The 22,124-nt window shown below is 35.5% G+C and overlaps 2 protein-coding genes and 1 long non-coding RNA gene across 3 annotated transcripts in view; 1 reads left to right on the forward strand and 2 right to left on the reverse strand.

Annotated features, from left to right (window-relative positions):
• The first annotated feature begins 995 nt into the window (after positions 1 to 995).
• Positions 996 to 1,793, forward strand: LOC144439767 (uncharacterized). The gene has a single exon (XM_078128999.1). The coding sequence runs from the start codon at positions 996 to 998 to the stop codon at positions 1,791 to 1,793; it is 798 nt and encodes a 265-aa protein (XP_077985125.1).
• Positions 1,794 to 4,889: 3,096 nt separating this feature from the next.
• LOC144440345 (uncharacterized) lies at positions 4,890 to 11,694 on the reverse strand. Its single transcript, XR_013481193.1, has 5 exons — positions 11,652 to 11,694; positions 10,719 to 10,766; positions 9,388 to 9,432; positions 7,816 to 7,863; positions 4,890 to 6,138 (listed from the first exon to the last, which is right to left on the reverse strand). It is a non-coding gene; the product is annotated as an uncharacterized LOC144440345 (long non-coding RNA).
• Positions 11,695 to 12,530: 836 nt separating this feature from the next.
• Positions 12,531 to 22,124, reverse strand: part of LOC144439768 (uncharacterized) — a 16,560-nt gene continuing 6,966 nt past the window's right edge. Inside the window, exons 2-7 of the mRNA XM_078129000.1 lie at positions 18,377 to 18,495; positions 16,989 to 17,036; positions 15,844 to 15,894; positions 14,459 to 14,506; positions 13,546 to 13,593; positions 12,531 to 12,640 (exon numbers count right to left, since the gene is read on the reverse strand). Of these exons, the coding sequence (XP_077985126.1) occupies positions 12,531 to 12,640; positions 13,546 to 13,593; positions 14,459 to 14,506; positions 15,844 to 15,894; positions 16,989 to 17,036; positions 18,377 to 18,473 (402 nt within the window). The 5' untranslated portion in view covers positions 18,474 to 18,495. The remainder of the gene's footprint in view (positions 12,641 to 13,545; positions 13,594 to 14,458; positions 14,507 to 15,843; positions 15,895 to 16,988; positions 17,037 to 18,376; positions 18,496 to 22,124) is intronic.

Here is a 22,124-nt window from a genome sequence, read left to right on the forward strand (position 1 = left end):
TCATTGTTCAAAAAAGCAAAAAAACAAAACCGTACTTGTCATATTGATTTGCATTATATGTCAGGTCATTCATATGTCACATACATCAACTGAAGAAATTGCTGAACGTTTCTCAAATTTCTTTGTGGATAAAATTAAGACAATACGAGTTAATCTACAAAATCAAGCATGTGGTAATTGCACAACCAACCAAAGTACAAACGATGCATCTACAAAGCTAGCCATCTTTGAACCCACTAATGAAGATGAACTGAGAAAAATAATTACAAGATCACCAAATAAAAGTTGCAATCTCGATCCAATACCAACGTCAATTCTCAAACAAGTGCTTGATGATCTACTACCATCCCTTGTCAACATTGTCAACTTATCACTCTCTACTGGATGTGTACCTGACAAGTTAAAATCTGCCATAGTCAAGCCACTACTAAAGAAACAAAATCTTGATCCAGAAATAATGAAGAACTACAGACCAGTATCCAACCTCTCATTCCTGTCGAAAACAATTGAGAAAGTCGTTGCGACGAGGATCAATGATCATCTACACTCTAACAAGTTAGATGAACCCATGCAATCTGCTTACAAGACACACCACAGTACAGAAACAGCACTTCTCCGGGTACAAAATGACATTCTTTCAGCACTTGACAATGGTAAAATCGTGATGATGGTACTGCTTGATCTCTCTGCAGCTTTCGATACTGTGGACCATTCTATCCTTATCTCTCGGCTACAAAATCGTATGGGTATTACAGGAACTGCATCGATCATGGATCGAGTCATACCTCAGAAATCGTCAACAGACAGTACAAGTAAATGATACATCATCAAAATGTCACACTCTCCAGTATGGTGTTCCCCAGGGATCAGTACTTGGCCCGATTCTGTTTACAATTTACACATCTCCACTTGGTGACTTACTAAGAGAGAACAACATAGATTTTCATTTCTATGCATATGACTCCACACTCTATCTGTGTTTCAAGTTAAAAGACATGGACAATAACATATTGCGTATGGAACACTGTGTACTATGTATCCAAAGATGGATGAATGAAAACCTGCTGAAAATAAATCCGGATAAAACAGAGTTACTTTTCTTTGGTTCAAGTAAAAATATCAGTAAACTTGATAAACCAACCATGAAAATTGGAGGAATCCAGATACAGTCATCCACTGCAGTTAGAAACCTTGGAACAACTCTTGATAGCCGAATGTCCATGGAAAATCAAGTCAACCAAGTCTGCAAGGCCGCATATTATCATATAAGAAACATCAGTAAAATAACACCATATCTCTCTGAATATGCAGTAAAGATGTTAATTCATGCATTTGTAACATCCAGACTTGACTATTGCAATGCCCTTTTACATGGTACACCACTCAAGTATCTACGGAAATTACAGTGTGTTCAAAATACATGTGCGCGATTAATCACCAGGACCAAGAAGACGAACCACATAACACCCGTACTGTTCAAACTTCACTGGCTTCCAATACAGCAACGAATTAAGTTCAAGCTTCTTCTGATTACGTTCAAGGCACTGCATGGCTTAGCACCGCCATATCTATCAAATCTACTCAATCGGTATGAGCCTGTACGCGAACTTCGGTCAAAGGACAAATTTCTTCTCACAATTAACCCAGCTCAACATACTTATGGAAAACGTGCGTTTGTTACTGCTGCACCAGAACTATGGAATAAATTACCACAGGAAATCAAACAATGTCAAACAGTGTCATCTTTTAAAGGGAGTATCAAGACATACCTTTTTAGAGAAGCGTATTTCTAAGCGTATTATCTGAACTTAAACTTATTTTTGATATTTTTAATTTTTAGACATAAGGAACATTTGTGGAACATTTTCTTTTCCATTGCATAATTTAGACTTTGTGTATTTTATGGAAAGTTTCTTTTTTTTAAATATATTTTGTGAAGCGCCTCTGAACAATTTTTATTTTTGGATTTTGGCGCTATACAAATGTTTACTTTATCTTTTATCTTATTCACCTCTTGATCGTGACGTTATCCCTTTTCCTTTGTCCCCACTTTTGTATTTCCATATCATTATTCAAAATCTGTCTACCTTGATCCACAGTGTTGGAGAACATTAACGGTATTAATATTCTACTCGTTAGTTTTTTCCAAGTAATCAATGACATGAAGAAAATGTAATGAAACAGAAAACATGAATCCTGTTATTATTGCCACGATAGCCTTTAAGGTGTAATGTATGTTAATGTTACATCAACGTGTGTGTGTGTGTGTGTGTGTGTGTGTGTGTGTGTGTGTGTGTGTGTGTGTGCCATATTCCAACGATAATACAAATTCAGCCTTACTTTCCTACATTTTTTTATGTTAGCGTTCACTTTCTTTTTTAAGCAACCACACGTAAACCAATAACAAACTGCATATTCGAAATTTCAAGATAACATGATCGCGCTTTTTAAGCGCCCCCCCCCCTTTGTCTGTATGACTCCATTCAAATACACTAGTCGATGGAGATACCTGAAAACCAATGTTTTACAGTCTACACTGACATCTGAATGGTGGCAATTTAGATCATTTCATATAGAAAAAAATGTTCCAAAAAACTTCATTCATTCAATCTTTTTATCTTTGGTGTGTAGTGACATGTACTGTTTCTTACTGACATCTGTGTGATTGTATCAAACAGGGCTAGTGAACACTAAAATGAAACGGGCTGTAATTGGAATCATTAAAAACATCATCACATTCCATGCGGATGTTAAATTTTGTAAATAAACATTTTAAGTAAATGTGAGATAAGAAGAATGTATTTTCAGATGATAGCCATCATTAGATATATACCCACATCAGACATTGATGATTCTAACTTATATGTCAGGTCATTCACCTCTTGATCGGGACGTTGTCAATTTTCACCGATTTGACGGTCATATGGTCTTCAAGGAGTGATTCTACATCACTAAGGCCAGTTTGCTCTATGATGTTAAATTCTCGCGTTTTGATGAACCGCCATCTGTCCCCATTTTTGTATTTCCATATCATTATTCAAAGTCGGCTTACCTTGATCTACAATATGTATGCCATGAAGTTCGAGATTATCACGTACATGTTAGATGAGTTATTGTTTGCTATAACACACCGCATACTCAACCCTCGGTCGTGATTGGTCAAAGCGACATCACATGCTATGGACCATTCTTACGCTGTTCCACGATAGATGACGTAGCAGGCACTAATTAATGGAACTAGTCACTAGGACTAGTTCCATTAGTGCCTAATGATAACGTCATCTATGCGCGACATTTTCAACAAACAACTAATTTTAAACATGTCTGGCTCGTCTGCAACTACAACCGCAAGCAATGGCCAAAGCAATGAATTGTTTATGCTCGATTCGTCTAAATTTCGGAAAAAGAACACCGTCACTGAGAAAGACAAAAAAAAAGACAAGAAAGGGAGTAATAAAGAAAACACTTTTGTTTCCCTTCAGGACTAGTCAGTCACACCTAAACATTGTTGTTTCCCCTAGGGGAACCGAGATTCCCGTATAGACTGAATGGCGTAATTCTTTCCATTTGTTCTGTTATTCCTTTAGGGGAAACGAGACTGTTTTGGTGTGACTGGCTAGTCCCGAGGAGAGACCGTTGAAACGTACGGTATCGCCCAAATAATGTCAGTCAACATGTGTACATTGGACACCAGGACACGTACCGTTTGGCATCAATCTACATTAAAACGGACACACGTCAGGCCTGTAGCAATACCGAGAGTATTCGCTATTTTTAATACACGTAGGGATATCAAATTGAGCATTACGACTACGACTATTCCATAGAAGTAGACATATCGCCAAATTAAAGCACCGTTTTCCAAACATGGTGAACTTAACCAGAAATTCTGCCAACGAAGGAGTTGTGTAGTGCCACTGTAAAATAAACTTTAAATCAGCCCTCCATTGTAAAGCTAACTGCATACAAATACACGTCAACGTCTGCACTATACTCTGTCAAACTTCGTTTACTCTATGCACTGGTATGGGGACGTTTTATTGTTTGCATATAATTATGGAAGGCTGTATTTGCGTGCTTCTGTTATTAATTTTACGTAGGGTGATGAGGAATGTAATTTACCCTATGTTTTTTCTAATACCAGACAAATCTAGACATTCACACCTATACAGGTGTTCAATCCAAAGCGTCGTCAGACATCCACGAGTCAATTTGTGTTTCAACATCACGTAGTTTACAGGTACAAACAAACAAACAAACAAACAAACAAACAAACAAACAAACAAACAAACAAACAAACAAACAAACAGACGAAAAAACTACATAATAGTCTTATACAGTTCAAGCTTTATCGTGTTCTTATTTTACTGGGTCAAATTTACATTACAAGCAGTTGATTTGCAGAAAGCTGCTTCGCAAAACTCAAATTACAACCCTTGCACAAATTGTTGTTGGAGAGAGAGAGAGAGAGAGAGAGAGAGAGAGAGAGAGAGAGAGAGAGAGAGAGAGAGAGAGAGAGAGAGAGAGAGAGAGAGAGAGAGAGAGAGAGAGAGAGAGAGAGAGAGAGAGAGAGAGAGAGAGAGAGAGAGAGAGAGAGAGAGAGAGAGAGAGAGAGAGACTATCCAAAGTGTTACATTTTAGGGACTACCTGACTTGTTATGTTTCAGTGCATAAGTTATTTTCCTACTAGGAAGATCAGCGTAACGTATAGCGATTCTCCAACCTGTTTTTCTATGGTACCGAGTCTGGCTTGTCTATAGTCAGGAATAAGCCACACAGGTATTGTCACTCGCTCGCACTCATACATACAGGCAGAGAGAGAGAGACACCACACACACAATTGCGTTGCAAATCAAAATCAAGGAAGGAACCAAGAATAACTTTATTCACAATTACATTCTCATATATATACTGAATGACGTCGTTTTTTCCAAATATAATTTATGAAAGACGATCTTTCACCTTGATTCGTTATTCTAGAAGACACGATGAACTCGCCACCAGAATACTTAAAAGATTGAGCTTAGGACTGAGATAATGTTGTGTTTAAACTGTACACGTGTAGAGATCTCGGCGATCATGCCAGTTGAAAAACAAACATTAATTTGAATTCGCTAATCAATAAGTTATCTTGTTTACAAGTATTAATCTCTGTTGTTTAATCGAAACACTTGACAATTGTTATCTAGTGGAGATGAGTGTAATTAATACAGGGTTAGTAGTAAATCAACTTATTAATAGATCGCGCTGTTGTTAACTCCTGTTACTAAGGAAATAGCGCAGAAGTAAATTTCACGTTAGGTTTTTTGGTAAACTATGTCAAAAATACCAAATATGACATTTATGTATCTTAACAATTGTAATTATTTTTTATCAATTGTAAATTGCGTGTCACGGGGAAATCGTACAACAATTCAACTACAGAACAGAAAGAGTGTGGTAATGGCAGACGCGTAGTCGAAATCATGAGTGCCTAAATTTCTAAACGATATAAATATTACCACCACTGGTGCGATTTTTGCTTAACTAGAGCAACAAAGCACATTATGAACATGTATGTATACGTTTTATTGATAACTGTGCCCAAAACAAGGACGCACTCATGTTTCAGCTAAAAGTGGATTTGCTTGAATCTGACTTACAGTGACACGCACATAGTTACGTCATTACTACAGAGCAAATGCACACTCTGATGATACAGTTAAGGCTGAGTTGTAAACAACTCCATTATGCAGTCATTGGATGTGTGATACTAGGCTCGACAATATATTACGCAAATCGTTATTTTATTTTGAAATGAAATGGTATTTTTTAGATATTCAGAAATGAAATCGTAGTCACAGGTGACGGATTAGTATGTTATTTGCCAAATACCATTCCAAACATTGTTACTCGTTGTAATTTTTCCAGTGTAACCGGAAATGTGATTGCTCGCAGCAAGATATTGAACAGTATTTTGCAAAAAGAATATATATATATATATATAGATAGATAGTCTGTATATCGATAGAATCTTGTAAACCATGAAAGTGTAAAAGTTGATATGTAGCATATTGGCAATCTAGGTAAAATAAACGGTTTTTCAAAACTTTCACAGGGTTTAATCTTGGTTGGTTCTTAAGCTTCTTGCTGGTGTACCTGTAAAAGAAGAACACGGTACATATTAAAGATTGGTTACATTAAAATTTCCATTACAGAATAATACCGAGTTTGTGGCATTGATAATGAACATAAAATTTCAATAAACTGTTAACCGTAAAATAATAAATATACATGCAATACTATGTATGTTCATCATGGAAGCATTACGATTCATACACAAGTTATCTTCTTCCACTTTTGATTGAGATACAGACATGTTTTGAACTAATCACTTGTCCCTATTCAGTGTCTAACTGGATCAGACAGTGTGATTCAAATCCACCCTCAGCTCGGATCATTCAGTTAGAATTTGAATCAGATTTAATAAATTTTCAAAGATTGATTACAAAATTAACCAAGTTTGCTAATGGAAAAGAATTACTCCCTTAGTAATAAAATAAAACTTACAAAGAGTAATTAAAGCTTATTCTTGGAAAATAAAAGCAAAGTTATAATACTAGGAAAAAACAGTTTTTTCCAAGCACAAACCTTTACTAAGTTGCTTTTTAATTTCAATATATGTAAATCTCTGCCTCTGAGGGCGCATTTTTATGGCAACCCGAGTAGGTCAAACATTTTGAATATTTTGTTTGTCTTATCTTATTTATATTTCATTTTTGTATTGTATTTTATTTTTTAAATTTTGTCTATATTTTTATTATTCTTGTGGCGATTTATTTTCCCAGTCGAGGACCACTCGATTTCAATAGCAGGGCTGTGTAGCTCTCATACGACCGACTTCCGGTAGACCTAACACGTCGTTATACTCAATTGAGTGCACATTTTATTTGAATACATACAAATACATACAATGGCACTCTTACTTTCAGATGTTAGGCCTATCTGTGCTCTAAGTGCTCTTTGTTCAACCATTGAACTCGTTGTGCTAAATCATTAATCCAATATGTGTCTTCTTCTTATCCAATCAACAGAGGGCAAAAGGCTGAAATCAGGGACTAATGAAATTATATGATGAAGGGGGGGGGGGGGGTTAGTGGATTCTGGATTAATCTATCAGACCACCAAAAACAAATCTAAAAATCTCGGTCATCTGTAAATACTTGTATACTTAATGCTCTTTTGCATTTTGTAATTGAATGAAATACATTCTAGATAGGTGGGTGATGGTTAGAGGAGTTTACATTTAATGAATTTGATATTTTTTTATACTTCATACATACTTTACATTCTGTGCCTGTACGAACTTTTCACTGGGTAAGAATAAGGCACTTAGCATACTGAACGTTTAGAGCAACGAAATGAATGGTTGTACAAAGAGCACTTAGAACACAGAAAGGTCTACCATATGCCAGTAGCTAGTATCATTGTATGTATTTGCATGTGCTAGGCCTACTGGACATCAGTAATAACAGTCCTACACCACACCCCTGCTGTGGAAATCAAGTGGTACAAGACTGGAAAGGTAAACAACTCGGAACATAAAAAATAAAATCAAGAGAAATGAAAAAAATGAATAAATAAAAATTTGAATGTAAATAACATGACAAATATTTAAGAATTAAATATATATATAAAAAGGGCAGAAATATAAAAAAAATCGTAGAATAAATATAAACATGCCAACACACTGTCTATCAACATGTATTATTATTTAATTATCACACGGATACAGTGTCAGAGAATAGTACAACGTATAACAAAGTGTTAACTTACCAACGTCGCGTCTCAATCCGTGAAGTCCTTGAGGTGGTGTTTCATTTGCTAGAATCACAAGGATAACAGTTATCAAGCTTCTTAACACTAGAAATATCACTATGCAAAAAGTCAACCACCTTTACCCAACATTTACCCTACCTGTGACCCACCTAACCTCCATCTCTGTCCAGGTGTAGTATGAGACGCAGTGCCACTTTCGACTGTCTACAACCTCCAGGTGTGAGATCACCAGGGGTAAATTAAGTTAGAGGTGGAACTTCGTCTCATACTCATCACATTTACACATCCTCTGCCCAAGATTTACCCCGGGGGAAAGACATGGTCAAATGTGACTTTACGTATATTGTATGCTGGTGGAAAGATTATTCGTTTTCTATAACAATGACGATATGCTAAAGATAATCTTTAACAAAAAAATTAGTTTTGAATAACTGACATCGCTATAATATCTAGGTTACAAGTAGTATTTTAATGTTAGGGAAGTTTTAAAAGTCATTCCAGATCTTTATCTTACAGCAGTACTGAAGATGTACAGTATCTCTCTGTGTGTTTATATGAGCATACGAGCGAGTAACGACATATACCTTTGTGGCTAATTTCTAATTTATAAACAAGCCTGCATGACACCGTACCTCGACAGTAAGACCGATAGCGTGGAGAATCCTTCAAGTTACAAAGATTTACCAATAAGGCACATTACCATGGTAGTTTAAACGTAATATGTACTCATAAACTGACATGAGATTTGAATGGTATACTGCTAAGCTAATGCCTGGTTGTTCTCAATTACTCATTAGAATAGGAAAAAGATTCAACAACTTTGCGCTATATTACTATCAAAGTGTACATTGAACTATGTACAAGAACTATGAATAAAGTTGTAAGAAATTCCCTCCGTACCGAAAACAGTTAAATATGCAAATTAAAATCAAAAGCTAAGTTAAGAACTTTTTGACATGTGAACTTTGTTATCATCAATGTATAAACCAAATGATATTAAATTGAAAGCTTGCATGGCAAAGATGGTACTGGATATAATTTCGTCTTCAGGCAGATGTTTACCAGGTATAAGTAAGCCGTTTTAGAGAACATTATGACACAGACAGACAGACAAACGGACAGACATATATACATACATACATACATACATACATACATACATACATGCATACATACATGCATACGTACATACATACATACATACATACATACATACATACATACCTACATACCTACATACCTACATACAGACAGGCAGGCAGGCAGGCAGGCAGGCAGGCAGACAGAAAGACAGACAGACAGACAGACAGACAGACAGACAGACAGACAGACAGACAGACAGACAGACAGACAGACGGATAAACATACATATAATAATCTCATGCCCTCAACTTAGATGATAAGTGCTAAGTGATATTGCCCTCTCCCCAATACTATATCGCCAGTAGTACCATATCTAATGCAGATTATAGACATTGGTATGACCCCTACCAATATGTATTGTTATTTAATTAACACGCGGATACAGTGTTTGAGAATAACACAAAGCAAAACAAAGTATTAACTTACCAACATCGCGTCTCAATCCGTGAAGTCCAGCAGGTGGTGACTTTTCTAGAATCACAAGGATAGCAGTTATCAAGCTTCTTAACACTAGCAATATACTGGAGGAAAGTTTATTTATTTTCTAGAACAATTGCGCTGAGTTAAAGATAATCTTTGATAACAATTTTCGTTTTGAATAAGTAACATTACTATACTGTCAGCGTTACAAGTTATTTTCAAATATTAGGGAAGTTTTAAAAGTCATTCCAGATCTTTATCTTACAACACTACTAGTGATGTACAATATCTCTCTGTGAGTTTATATGAGCGTACGAGCGATTAAGGATATACACCCCTGTGGCTAATTTCTAATTTATAAACAATCCCGCATGACCCCTTACCTCGACAGTAAGACCGATAGCGTGGAGAATCCTTCAAGTTACAAAGATTTACCAATAAGGCACATTACCATGGTAGTTTAAACGTAATATGTACTAATAAACTGACATGATATTTCAATGGTATACTGCTAAGCTAAAGTCTGATTATGGAAATTATTTGATTATGCCAGTGACTCAATAGAATTAAAAAACAAATGCAAACAATTTCGTCAGACACATACGCTATAATATTATCAAAGTGTACACTGAACTATGTACATGAATTTCGAAGCATGCAGTCTTAACAAATTACCTCCTTAACGAAAACAGTTAATAATGTAAATTAAAATAAGAAGCTAAGTTAAGAACTTATTTTAGGCATGTGAGTTTTGTTATTATCAATGTACACAAAATGATGTCACATTGGAAGCTTGCATGCCAAATATGTTGCTGGATATCATTTTGTCCTTAGATGTGCACCAGGTCTTATTTAAATTCAGCAAGCCGTTTCGGAGAACATTATGACATAGACAGACACACATACATACATACATACATACATACATACATACATACATACATACATACATACATACATACATACATACATACATACAGATAAAGAAACAGAAAAAGTCTCATAACCTCCACCTACATGATAAGCACTAAGTGATATTGCCCTCTCACCAATACTATGCCACCAGTAGCAGAGTATATGCATCGATATGGCCATTATCACACGGATACAGTATCACAGAATGTCACAACGTAGGCAGAGAGCCGTACAAACAAACAGACAGAATAAGTGATAAGTGCTTGTAGCCCTCTAATCTATACCATTCCGTAAGTAGCACCATATCTAACGCAGAGAATATACAGTGATATCGCCCCCTCCGACATATATCATTATCATTTAATTATCACACGGATAGAATGACAGAGAATAGAACAACGTATAACAAAGTATTAACTTACCAACATCGCGTCTCAATCCGTGAAGTCCATGAGGTGGCATTGCCTCAGCTGGAATCACAAAGATTAAAGTTATCAACCTTCTTAACATTAGAAATATTCTGGTGGAAAGTTTATTTGTTTTCTAAAGTCTGATTATGGAAATTATTTGATTATGCCAGTGACTCAATAGAATTTTAAAAAATACAAGACAAACAATTTCGTCAGACACATACGCTATATTATTATCAAAGTGTACACTGAACTATGTACATGAATTTCGAAGCATGCAGTCTTGACAAATTACCTCCTTAACGAAAACAGTTAATAATGTAAATTAAAATAAGAAGCTAAGTTAAGAACTTATTTTAGGCATGTGAGTTTTGTTATTATCAATATACACAAAATGATGTAACATTGGAAGATTGCATGCCAAATATGTTGCTGGATATCATTTTGTCCTCAGGTAGATGTGCACCAGGTCTTATTTAAATTCAGCAAGCCGTTTTGGAGAACATTATGACATAGACATACATACATGCATACATACATACATACATACATACATACATACATACATACATACATACATACATACAGATAAAGAAACAGAAAAAGTCTCATATCCACCACCTACATGATAAGCACTAAGTGATATTGCCCTCTTACCAATACTATACCACCAGTAGCAGAGTATATGCATCGATATGGCCATTATCACACGGATACAGTATCACAGAATGTCACAACGTAGGCAGAGAGCCGTACAAACAAACAGACAGAATAAGTGATAAGTGCTTGTAGCCCTCTAATCTATACCATTCCGTAAGTAGCACCATATCTAACGCAGAGAATATACAGTGATATCGCCCCCTCCGACATATATCATTATCATTTAATTATCACACGGATAGAATGACAGAGAATAGAACAACGTATAACAAAGTATTAACTTACCAACATCGCGTCTCAATCCGTGAAGTCCATGAGGTGGCATTGCCTCAGCTGGAATCACAAAGATTAAAGTTATCAACCTTCTTAACATTAGAAATATTCTGGTGGAAAGTTTATTTGTTTTCTAAAGTCTGATTATGGAAATTATTTGATTATGCCAGTGACTCAATAGAATTTTAAAAAATACAAGACAAACAATTTCGTCAGACACATACGCTATATTATTATCAAAGTGTACACTGAACTATGTACATGAATTTCGAAGCATGCAGTCTTGACAAATTACCTCCTAAACGAAAACAGTTAATAATGTAAATTAAAATAAGAAGCTAAGTTAAGAACTTATTTTAGGCATGTGAGTTTTGTTATTATCAATATACACAAAATGATGTAACATTGGAAGATTGCATGCCAAATATGTTGCTGGATATCATTTTGTCCTCAGGTAGATGTGCACCAGGTCTTATTTAAATTCAGCAAGCCGTTTTGGAGAACATTATGACATAGACATACATACATACATACATACATACATACATACATACATACATACATACATACATACATACATACATACATACATACAGATAAAGAAACAGAAAAAGTCTCATATCCACCACCTACATGATAAGCACTAAGTGATATTGCCCTCTTACCAATACTATACCACCAGTAGCAGAGTATATGCATCGATATGGCTATTATCACACGGGTACAGTATCACAGAATGTCACAACGTAGACAGAGAGCCGTACAAACAAACAGACAGAATAAGTTATAAGTGCTTGTAGCCCTCTAATCTATACCATTCCGTAAGTAGCACCATATCTAACGCAGAGAATATACAGTGATATCGCCCCCTCCGACATGTATCATTATCATTTAATTATCACACGGATAGAATGACAGAGAATAGAACAACGTATAACAAAGTATTAACTTACCAACATCGCGTCTCAATCCGTGAAGTCCATGAGGTGGCATTGCCTCAGCTGGAATCACAAAGATTAAAGTTATCAACCTTCTTAACATTAGAAATATTCTGGTGGAAAGTTTATTTGTTTTCTAAAGTCTGATTATGGAAATTATTTGATTATGCCAGTGACTCAATAGAATTTTAAAAAATACAAGACAAACAATTTCGTCAGACACATACGCTATATTATTATCAAAGTGTACACTGAACTATGTACATGAATTTCGAAGCATGCAGTCTTGACAAATTACCTCCTAAACGAAAACAGTTAATAATGTAAATTAAAATAAGAAGCTAAGTTAAGAACTTATTTTAGGCATGTGAGTTTTGTTATTATCAATATACACAAAATGATGTAACATTGGAAGATTGCATGCCAAATATGTTGCTGGATATCATTTTGTCCTCAGGTAGATGTGCACCAGGTCTTATTTAAATTCAGCAAGCCGTTTTGGAGAACATTATGACATAGACATACATACATACATACATACATACATACATACATACATACATACATACATACATACATACATACATACATACATACATACATACATACAGATAAAGAAACAGAAAAAGTCTCATATCCACCACCTACATGATAAGCACTAAGTGATATTGCCCTCTTACCAATACTATACCACCAGTAGCAGAGTATATGCATCGATATGGCTATTATCACACGGGTACAGTATCACAGAATGTCACAACGTAGACAGAGAGCCGTACAAACAAACAGACAGAATAAGTTATAAGTGCTTGTAGCCCTCTAATCTATACCATTCCGTAAGTAGCACCATATCTAACGCAGAGAATATACAGTGATATCGCCCCCACCGACATGTATCATTATCATTTAATTATCACACGGATAGAATGACAGAGAATAGAACAACGTATAACAAAGTATTAACTTACCAACATCGCGTCTCAATCCGTGAAGTCCATGAGGTGGCCTTGCCTCAGCTGGAATCACAAAGACTAAAGTTATCAACCTTCTTAACATTAGAAATATTCTGGTGGAAAGTTTATTTGTTTTCTAAAGTCTGATTATGGAAATTATTTGATTATGCCAGTGACTCAATAGAATTTAAAAAAATACAAGACAAACAATTTCGTCAGACACATACGCTATATTATTATCAAAGTGTACACTGAACTATGTACATGAATTTCGAAGCATGCAGTCTTGACAAATTACCTCCTTAACGAAAACAGTTAATAATGTAAATTAAAATAAGAAGCTAAGTTAAGAACTTATTTTAGGCATGTGAGTTTTGTTATTATCAATATACACAAAATTATGTAACATTGGAAGATTGCATGCCAAATATGTTGCTGGATATCATTTTGTCCTCAGGTAGATGTGCACCAGGTCTTATTTAAATTCAGCAAGCCGTTTTGGAGAACATTATGACATAGACATACATACATACATACATACATACATACATACATACATACATACATACAGATAAAGAAACAGAAAAAGTCTCATATCCACCACCTACATGATAAGCACTAAGTGATATTGCCCTCTTACCAATACTATACCACCAGTAGCAGAGTATATGCATCGATATGGCTATTATCACACGGGTACAGTATCACAGAATGTCACAACGTAGACAGAGAGCCGTACAAACAAACAGACAGAATAAGTTATAAGTGCTTGTAGCCCTCTAATCTATACCATTCCGTAAGTAGCACCATATCTAACGCAGAGAATATACAGTGATATCGCCCCCACCGACATGTATCATTATCATTTAATTATCACACGGATAGAATGACAGAGAATAGAACAACGTATAACAAAGTATTAACTTACCAACATCGCGTCTCAATCTGTGAAGTCCATGAGGTGGCATTGCCTCAGCTGGAATCACAAAGATTAAAGTTACCAACCTTCTTAACATTAGAAATATTCTGGTAGAAAGTTTATTTGTTTTCTAAAGTCTGATTATGGAAATTATTTGATTATGCCAGTGACTCAACAGAATTAAAAAAAAAATACAAGACAAACAATTTCGTCAGACACATACGCTATATTATCATCAAAGTGTACACTGAACTATGTACATGAATTTCGAAGCATGCAGTCTTAACAAATTACCTCCTTACCGAAAACAGTTAATAATGTAAATTAAAATAAGAAGCTAAGTTAAGAACCTATTTTAGGCATGTGAGTTTTGTTATTATCAATATACACAAAATGATGTAACATTGGAAGCTTGCATGCCAAATATGTTGCTGGATATCATTTTGTCCTCAGGTAGATGTGCACCAGGTCTTATTTAAATTCAGCAAGCCGTTTCGGAGAACATTATGACATAGACATACATACATACATACATACATACATACACATACATACATACATACATACATACATACATACATACATACATACATACATACATACATTCATACATACATACATACATACATACATACAGATAAAGAAACAGAAAAAGTCTCATAACCTCCACCTACATGATAAGCACTAAGTGATATTGCCCTCTCACCAATACTATACCACCAGTAGCAGAGTTTATAGTATACGTAGTGATAATGCTGTGCCATGATTCGCTAAAATCGGTCACGTGATAGGAAAGTAGAATGACTATTTCCCTAGGGAAATAGTTCTATCAACTTGTACATGGTCACGTGTCCACCGCGCGTTCACAGCAGGTCAAAATGGCAGCTTCTGACGATGTCGTATGCCACCGCGAGTTCACAGCATGAGGTATATTATAAAACACATATTGCCTGGCCTATATTCGGGCTATAGCACCCGTTCATTACCCCCTCGTGACTGTGAGTTACCAGGATCACATGCTATTTCCCTCGGCCTTTGGCCTCGCGAAATAGCATGTGATTCTGGTAACTCACAGTCCCTCGGGTGTAATAAACGGGTGCTATAGCCCTCATGGCCAGGCAATATTTGTTCAATATGCATCGATATGGCCATTATCACACGGATACAGTATCACAGAATGTCACAACGTAGACAGAGAGCCGTACAAACAAACAGACAGAATAAGTGTTAAGTGCTTGTAGCCCTCTAATCTATACCATTCCGTAAGTAGCACCATATCTAACGCAGAGAATATACAGTGATATCGCCCCCACCGACATGTATCATTATCATTTAATTATCACACGGATAGAATGACAGAGAATAGAACAACGTATAACAAAGTATTAACTTACCAACATCGCGTCTCAATCCGGGAAGTTTAGGGGGAGATGGCATTGCCTCAGCTGGAATCACAAATATTAAAGTTATCAACCTTCTTAACACTAGAAATATTCTGGTGGAAAGTTTATTTGTTTTCTAGAACAATGACGCTGAGTTAAAGATGGTCTATTATAACAAATTTACGTTTTGAATACTCGACATCACTATCATTGCAAGGTAACAAGTAGTATTCAGATGTTAGGAAAGCTTTTTAAAGTTATTGCAGAAATTTTATCCTACAACAGTACTGGTGATGTACAGTATCTCTCTGAGTGTTTATATGAGCATTCCAGCGAGTGATTATATATACCTTTGTGGCTTATTCCTAACTCATAAACAAGCCCGCATAACCCCGTACTTCGACCGATAGAGTCGCGAATCCTTCAAGTTACACATAGTAACCAATAAGGAACATTACCCTGGTAGTTTAAACGTAACATGTACTCATAAACTGATATGAAATTGGAATGGTACACTGCTAAGCTAACGCGTGATTATTGAAAATATATAATTATGCCAACGACTACTTAGAATAAAAAAGCTACATCAACATCTTTGTCATATATACATTCGTTATACTATTATTAATGTCTTCATTGAACTAAATACATTGAAAATGAAGCCATGCATTCCTATCAAATTGCCTACTTACTGACACTATTTAATTATCGAAATTAAAATGTTAAGTTCAGTTAAGAAGTTATTTTAGACATGTGCGTTTTGTTATAAACAATGTTTACACCAAATAATATGCAATTTGAAGCTTGCATGCCAAAGATGTCCCTGAATATCTTTTTATCACCATTCTGTTGCAAAATTCATTTAAATTCACCAAGCCATGTTGGAGAAAATTATGACATATACAGACAGACAGATAGACAGACATGCGTAGACAGACAGATAGTCAAACTCACAGAGAATCATTTCATTCCATCCACTTTATATGATAAGTGTTAAGTGATTGTTACCCTCTCATCAAAACTATGCAATCAGTAGTACCATATCTAAAACAGATTATACACAATGATATGGCCCCTACCAACATGTATTATTATTTAATTATCACACGGATACAGTGTCAGAGAATAGTACAACATACAAGTAAGTATTAACTTACCAACATCGCGTCTCAATCTGTGACGTCCAGGAGGTGGTAATGCCTTTGCTAGAATCACAAGAATAAAAGTTGTCAAGCTTCTTAACACTACAATTATGCTGGTGGAAAGTGTATTTGCTTTCTAGAACAATGGCGCTGATTTAAAGATAATCTGTTATAACGAATTTACGTTTTGAATACTTGGCATCACTATAATTTCAAGGTTAAAAGTAGTATTCACATGATAGGGAAGTTTTACAAATTATTGCACGTCTTTATCTTACAGCAGTACTGGTGATGTATAGCATCTCTCTCTGTGTCTATATGAGCGTAACAGCGAGTGACAATATATACTTTTGTGGCTAATTCCTAACTCATAAACAAGTTTGCATGCCTCCGTGCCTCGACAGAACAACTGATAGCATGGTGCATCCTTCAAGTTACAAAGATCTACCAATATGGAACATTACCCTGGTAGTCTAAACGTAACATGTACACATAAATGATTTGGGATTTGAATGGTATACATCTAAGCTAATGCCTCGTTATTGAAAATCTTTGATTATGTCAACGACAAGTACGTTTTTTTTCATCAGCAATGAATACACCATATTATATGAAATCTGAATCTTCCCTTGCAAAGATGTTCCTAGATATCATTTTGCCTTTAATCAGAAGTGCACCAGGTTTTATTTGAGTTCATAAAGCCATTTAATTAGACAGACAGACAGACAGACAGACAGACAGACAGACAGACATGCATGCATACATACATACATACATACATACATACATACATACATACATACATACATACATACATACATACATACATACATGTATACATTCATACGTGGATGCATGCATGCATGCATGCATACATACATACATACATACATACATACATACATACATACATACATACATACATACATGGATGCATGCATGCATGCATGCATGTATGCATACCTACATACACACACATACATACATACATACATACATACATACATACATACATACATACATACATACATGCATACATACATACATACATACATGCATGCATACATACATACATACATGCATGCATGCATACATACATACATACATACATACATACATACATACATACATACATACATACATACATACATACATACATACATACATGCATACATACATATAAACACAGTGATAAACGCAGAGAGTTATCTCATACCCTCCACTTATATGATAAGTGTTAAGTGATGTTACCCTCTCGTCAATACTATACCGTTAGTAGCACCATAAATAAAGTACATAATATCCATTGATATGGCCCCTACAAAACGTATTATTATTTAAGTATCACACGGATAAAATGTCAGAGAATATCACAAAGGATAACAAAGTATTAACTTCATTACCAACATTGTAACTCGCTCCATTAGGAGGTCCAAATGCCTCTGCTTGAGTCACAAGGATAAAAGTTACCAAGCTTCGTAACACTATAGACGATAACATTGTTATGTAGATTTTCTTTAAACTGCCAAATGAAACATAAGTATTTATCAGTATTGGTGTCAAGCATACAAATAGTGCAAAAGAGGAAAGAAAAAATCAATACCATTACCTTATTACCGAAGATCATTAATATGAAAATAATTCATTAATATTACAAGCCACATCAACAAGCTTTCCAGGACACGTGCTCTGTCACTATCAACCCATGTACAGAGCTATATGAAATTCGAAGCTCGCGTTCTTAGCACATTACCAAATCAGATAACATCATTTAATTATACAAATTACTCACTTCATCAAGTTTTTTAGAACACATGCTTTGGATTCGTAAATGTATAGTTGGATGTATACCGCACCAAAAATACTGAAGATATTATTGTTGAAATGGTTACATCATAATACTTGCTTTTAATTGTACAGGTGTTATGAGAATGTCTTACTAATTTTACTTCGACATGGGTTTGTCATTTAAGTGACATGCAACCGTGTAAGTGTAAGTATAGTCACATGAGAAAACACATCCCAATCATATAAAATGAGAAGCATGTTATCTTAAGATATGGCTAATTACTTATCGAAAATCATTAATTATGGAAATGTTTCATTAAATGATATAGGCAGGCTTACTTTATTTCAATCTGATTAAAATCCGATGTAAATGTCGGCTAATCGCTCATTGCTATTTTACCTTCGTTATTCTGCCTGAATTGACCTTCTTGGTACATGTTTACATTTTTAGCCTGATCGCCTCCTCTACATCTGAATTGGCGCACATGCAAACGAATTTCTGCTCAGTGAGACACACAACCAATCAGGTTGCGTCTTACTTGTCATGGGCATACATGTACACATTGGATATCAACAAACATCAACAAACATTGAATATCAACAGGAAGTCCAGTAATTGAACGCGTAGGCGTTCTCTGTAGTAGGCTTCTCCTCGAACATAATCAGGTTGCGTCTTACTGAAGACAGTTTGTAGTGTACGCAACGCAATGCAATGCAATGCAATGCAAAGCGACCGAAATTTTCACGATAAGGACGTTTTTTAGAAATTATATCTTAAATTTCCTCTTTTCTTGATTCATTTAACACAACTGTGGCAAATATTTCTATGAATCGTACTACACTTTAAGCCTACTACAGAGAACGCGTATTTATAGGAGATGACTTCCTACTGAAAGTCACCACGTTACATTTTTTTTTCAAATTAAGTTTGAGGTGCCACAGTTCGGGCCATTCGGAAACGTTATTATGGTCATTGTTTTAGACTACACACAGGTCATTTTGTAACAGTCTAGATCATTAAACATTTGAAGAGTGCATCATACTGCTTAATTACTGATTATCGTTTATTATTCAAAATACTCATTGAAGGTAAAAGTAGTAGCACCAAACTTCATGGTGTCTATTATTGTGGTTGATATATGTATCACATTATACGAAATTTGAAGCTTACAGTTTTAAGATACAACCTAGTTACCTAAAATTATTATTTATGCAATTTTTTCTTTAAAACTTTAAGCTATATCAGCAAATTGTATAGGACATATCCGCTTTGTTATGGTTAATGTATATAACAAATGATATTGAAATTCAAGTATGCAATGTTATTATATATTCTAATTACTGAAAATCTGTAATCATGCAAATTAGTCATTAACACTGTAATATACATCAATCATTTCCTTTTTTAAGCCCACCGAAAGCTACTCTCTTCATTCAAATTCAGTTTACCATCCAGGAACACATTCGAGGTTAGTTTGGTCTTTTCACTACGTAGTTAGGGACCGGTCAGTTTTTCCGGCCTAGGAAGCATGGGTGGGAGGGCGGTGGATTCTTAAACCGGGCCGACAAAATGTCATTGATCCCACTATCTGTAAAACCAAAATCAGATTGACCCCCTACCACTTAATTCTAAAACGTGATGACCCCCCCCCCCTCCCATTTATAATATACACATGACAGGTATTTTTTGATCCTGACTGAGTGTGGACTGCTTGACTGTCTTGCATCTACTTCATAAGATCCCGGGTAAGCACTATCATAATTATAATTATTGACTACACAGGGTAAATATATTCCAAAAAGGAGTTTAATAGCATCTTCACTGTAAAAGGTAGGGGGAGAGCTTGAGAAGGGAATATGTACATCTCTTATGGTGGAGGGGGTTCTAGGGGGTCTTCCCCTAGAAGCCCTGTTTTTTTTTTCTCTGAAAAGTAGATTTTGAGACTATTCAGACCCTTTCAGACAATAATTTTCAAGTTTAGAAGACAACAACACCACACATGTAAAAAGCAACTACATAGGGTTGAAATACTTTTGAAATATACTTTGATAGCATCTTGACAGTAAGAGGGGAAGAGCTTGAGACTGGGATATATCCACCTCATGTGGGAGTCCAAAGGGGAAGGGGTCTCCCTCTTGAAGCCAAGAATTATTTTTACTCTTAAGCCAATATTGAGGTTTTTCAGACCCTTTCAAGCAATAACTTAATCCATGCTTTACAAGACAGCACCATCAAGTATCAGAAACTATGCTTTATAACTTACATAGGGTTGAAATTTGTTCTTAAAGAGTTAAATGATTTCATTATATACATGTAGTAAAGGTCAGCACATCTAATGCTAGTATCATTGATAGGGGAGGTTTGAAGTTAAAGGCAATTTTTATGGCAAACATTTCACATCTTTAAAAGACAATATCATCACATATTACAATAGGGTGAAAATATTTAAGAAAAGTTTAATACCATTATGATAGTAAAAAGGATGTTGATACATTTGATTTTTGGTTGAATGTATGAGTGACCTCTGGGGGTGAGGGAGTCCTTGGGGTTTTCCCCCTGGCAGATCTGGAGTTTTCTGCTTCTATTAAGGCAATGTTTAGGTTATTCATAGCCTCTGAGGTAATATTTCCAAGCTTCGAAATGCTAACGTAAATGTAAGTTTTAAATGAGTTTCCCATGTCAAACACTCTAGGTGGTTGTACCCAGTGTATAATAGAAACTGGAATATGATGATCTACGAAGATTAACTTTCCGAAACCAAAGTGCAATATAAGTGAAGCATTGATTGTGAGAGAGAGAGAGAGAGAGAGAGAGAGAGAGAGAGAGAGAGAGAAGAGAGGAGAGAGAGAGAGAGAGAGAGAGAGAGAGAGAGAGAGAGAGAGAGAGAGAGAGAGAGAGAGGAGAGAGAGAGAGCGAGCGAGAGAGAGAGAGAGAGAGAGAGAGAGAGAGAGAGAGAGAGAGAGAGAGAGAGAGAGAGAGAGAGAGAGAGAGAGAGAGAGAGAGAGAGAGAGAGAGAGAGAGAGAGAGAGAGAGCAACAGCTATTGTAATGCATAATAGTACTGTTGTCCTGGAATGGTATGTATGTATGTATGTATGTATGTATGTATGTATGTATGTATGGATATATGGATGGATGGATGGATGGATGGATTCATTGCAGTATGCTAATGGTAGGCTATGTATATTACGTTGGCCTCTACCTGTAAAAGTAACAAATGCATTGTATGCACTGTATAATTTGGTTGTAACGTTTATGATTCGTGATTTGCAACGCGCTACAAATCTTTATGAGTCATTAGTTTCACAATCGTATAAACAGATAAGTATCTCTTTAATCAAAGTAATCGAAGACCTTGATTAG

This window comes from Glandiceps talaboti, chromosome 9, assembly GCF_964340395.1.
Source record: "Glandiceps talaboti chromosome 9, keGlaTala1.1, whole genome shotgun sequence".
Taxonomy (NCBI): Eukaryota; Metazoa; Hemichordata; class Enteropneusta; family Spengelidae; genus Glandiceps; species Glandiceps talaboti.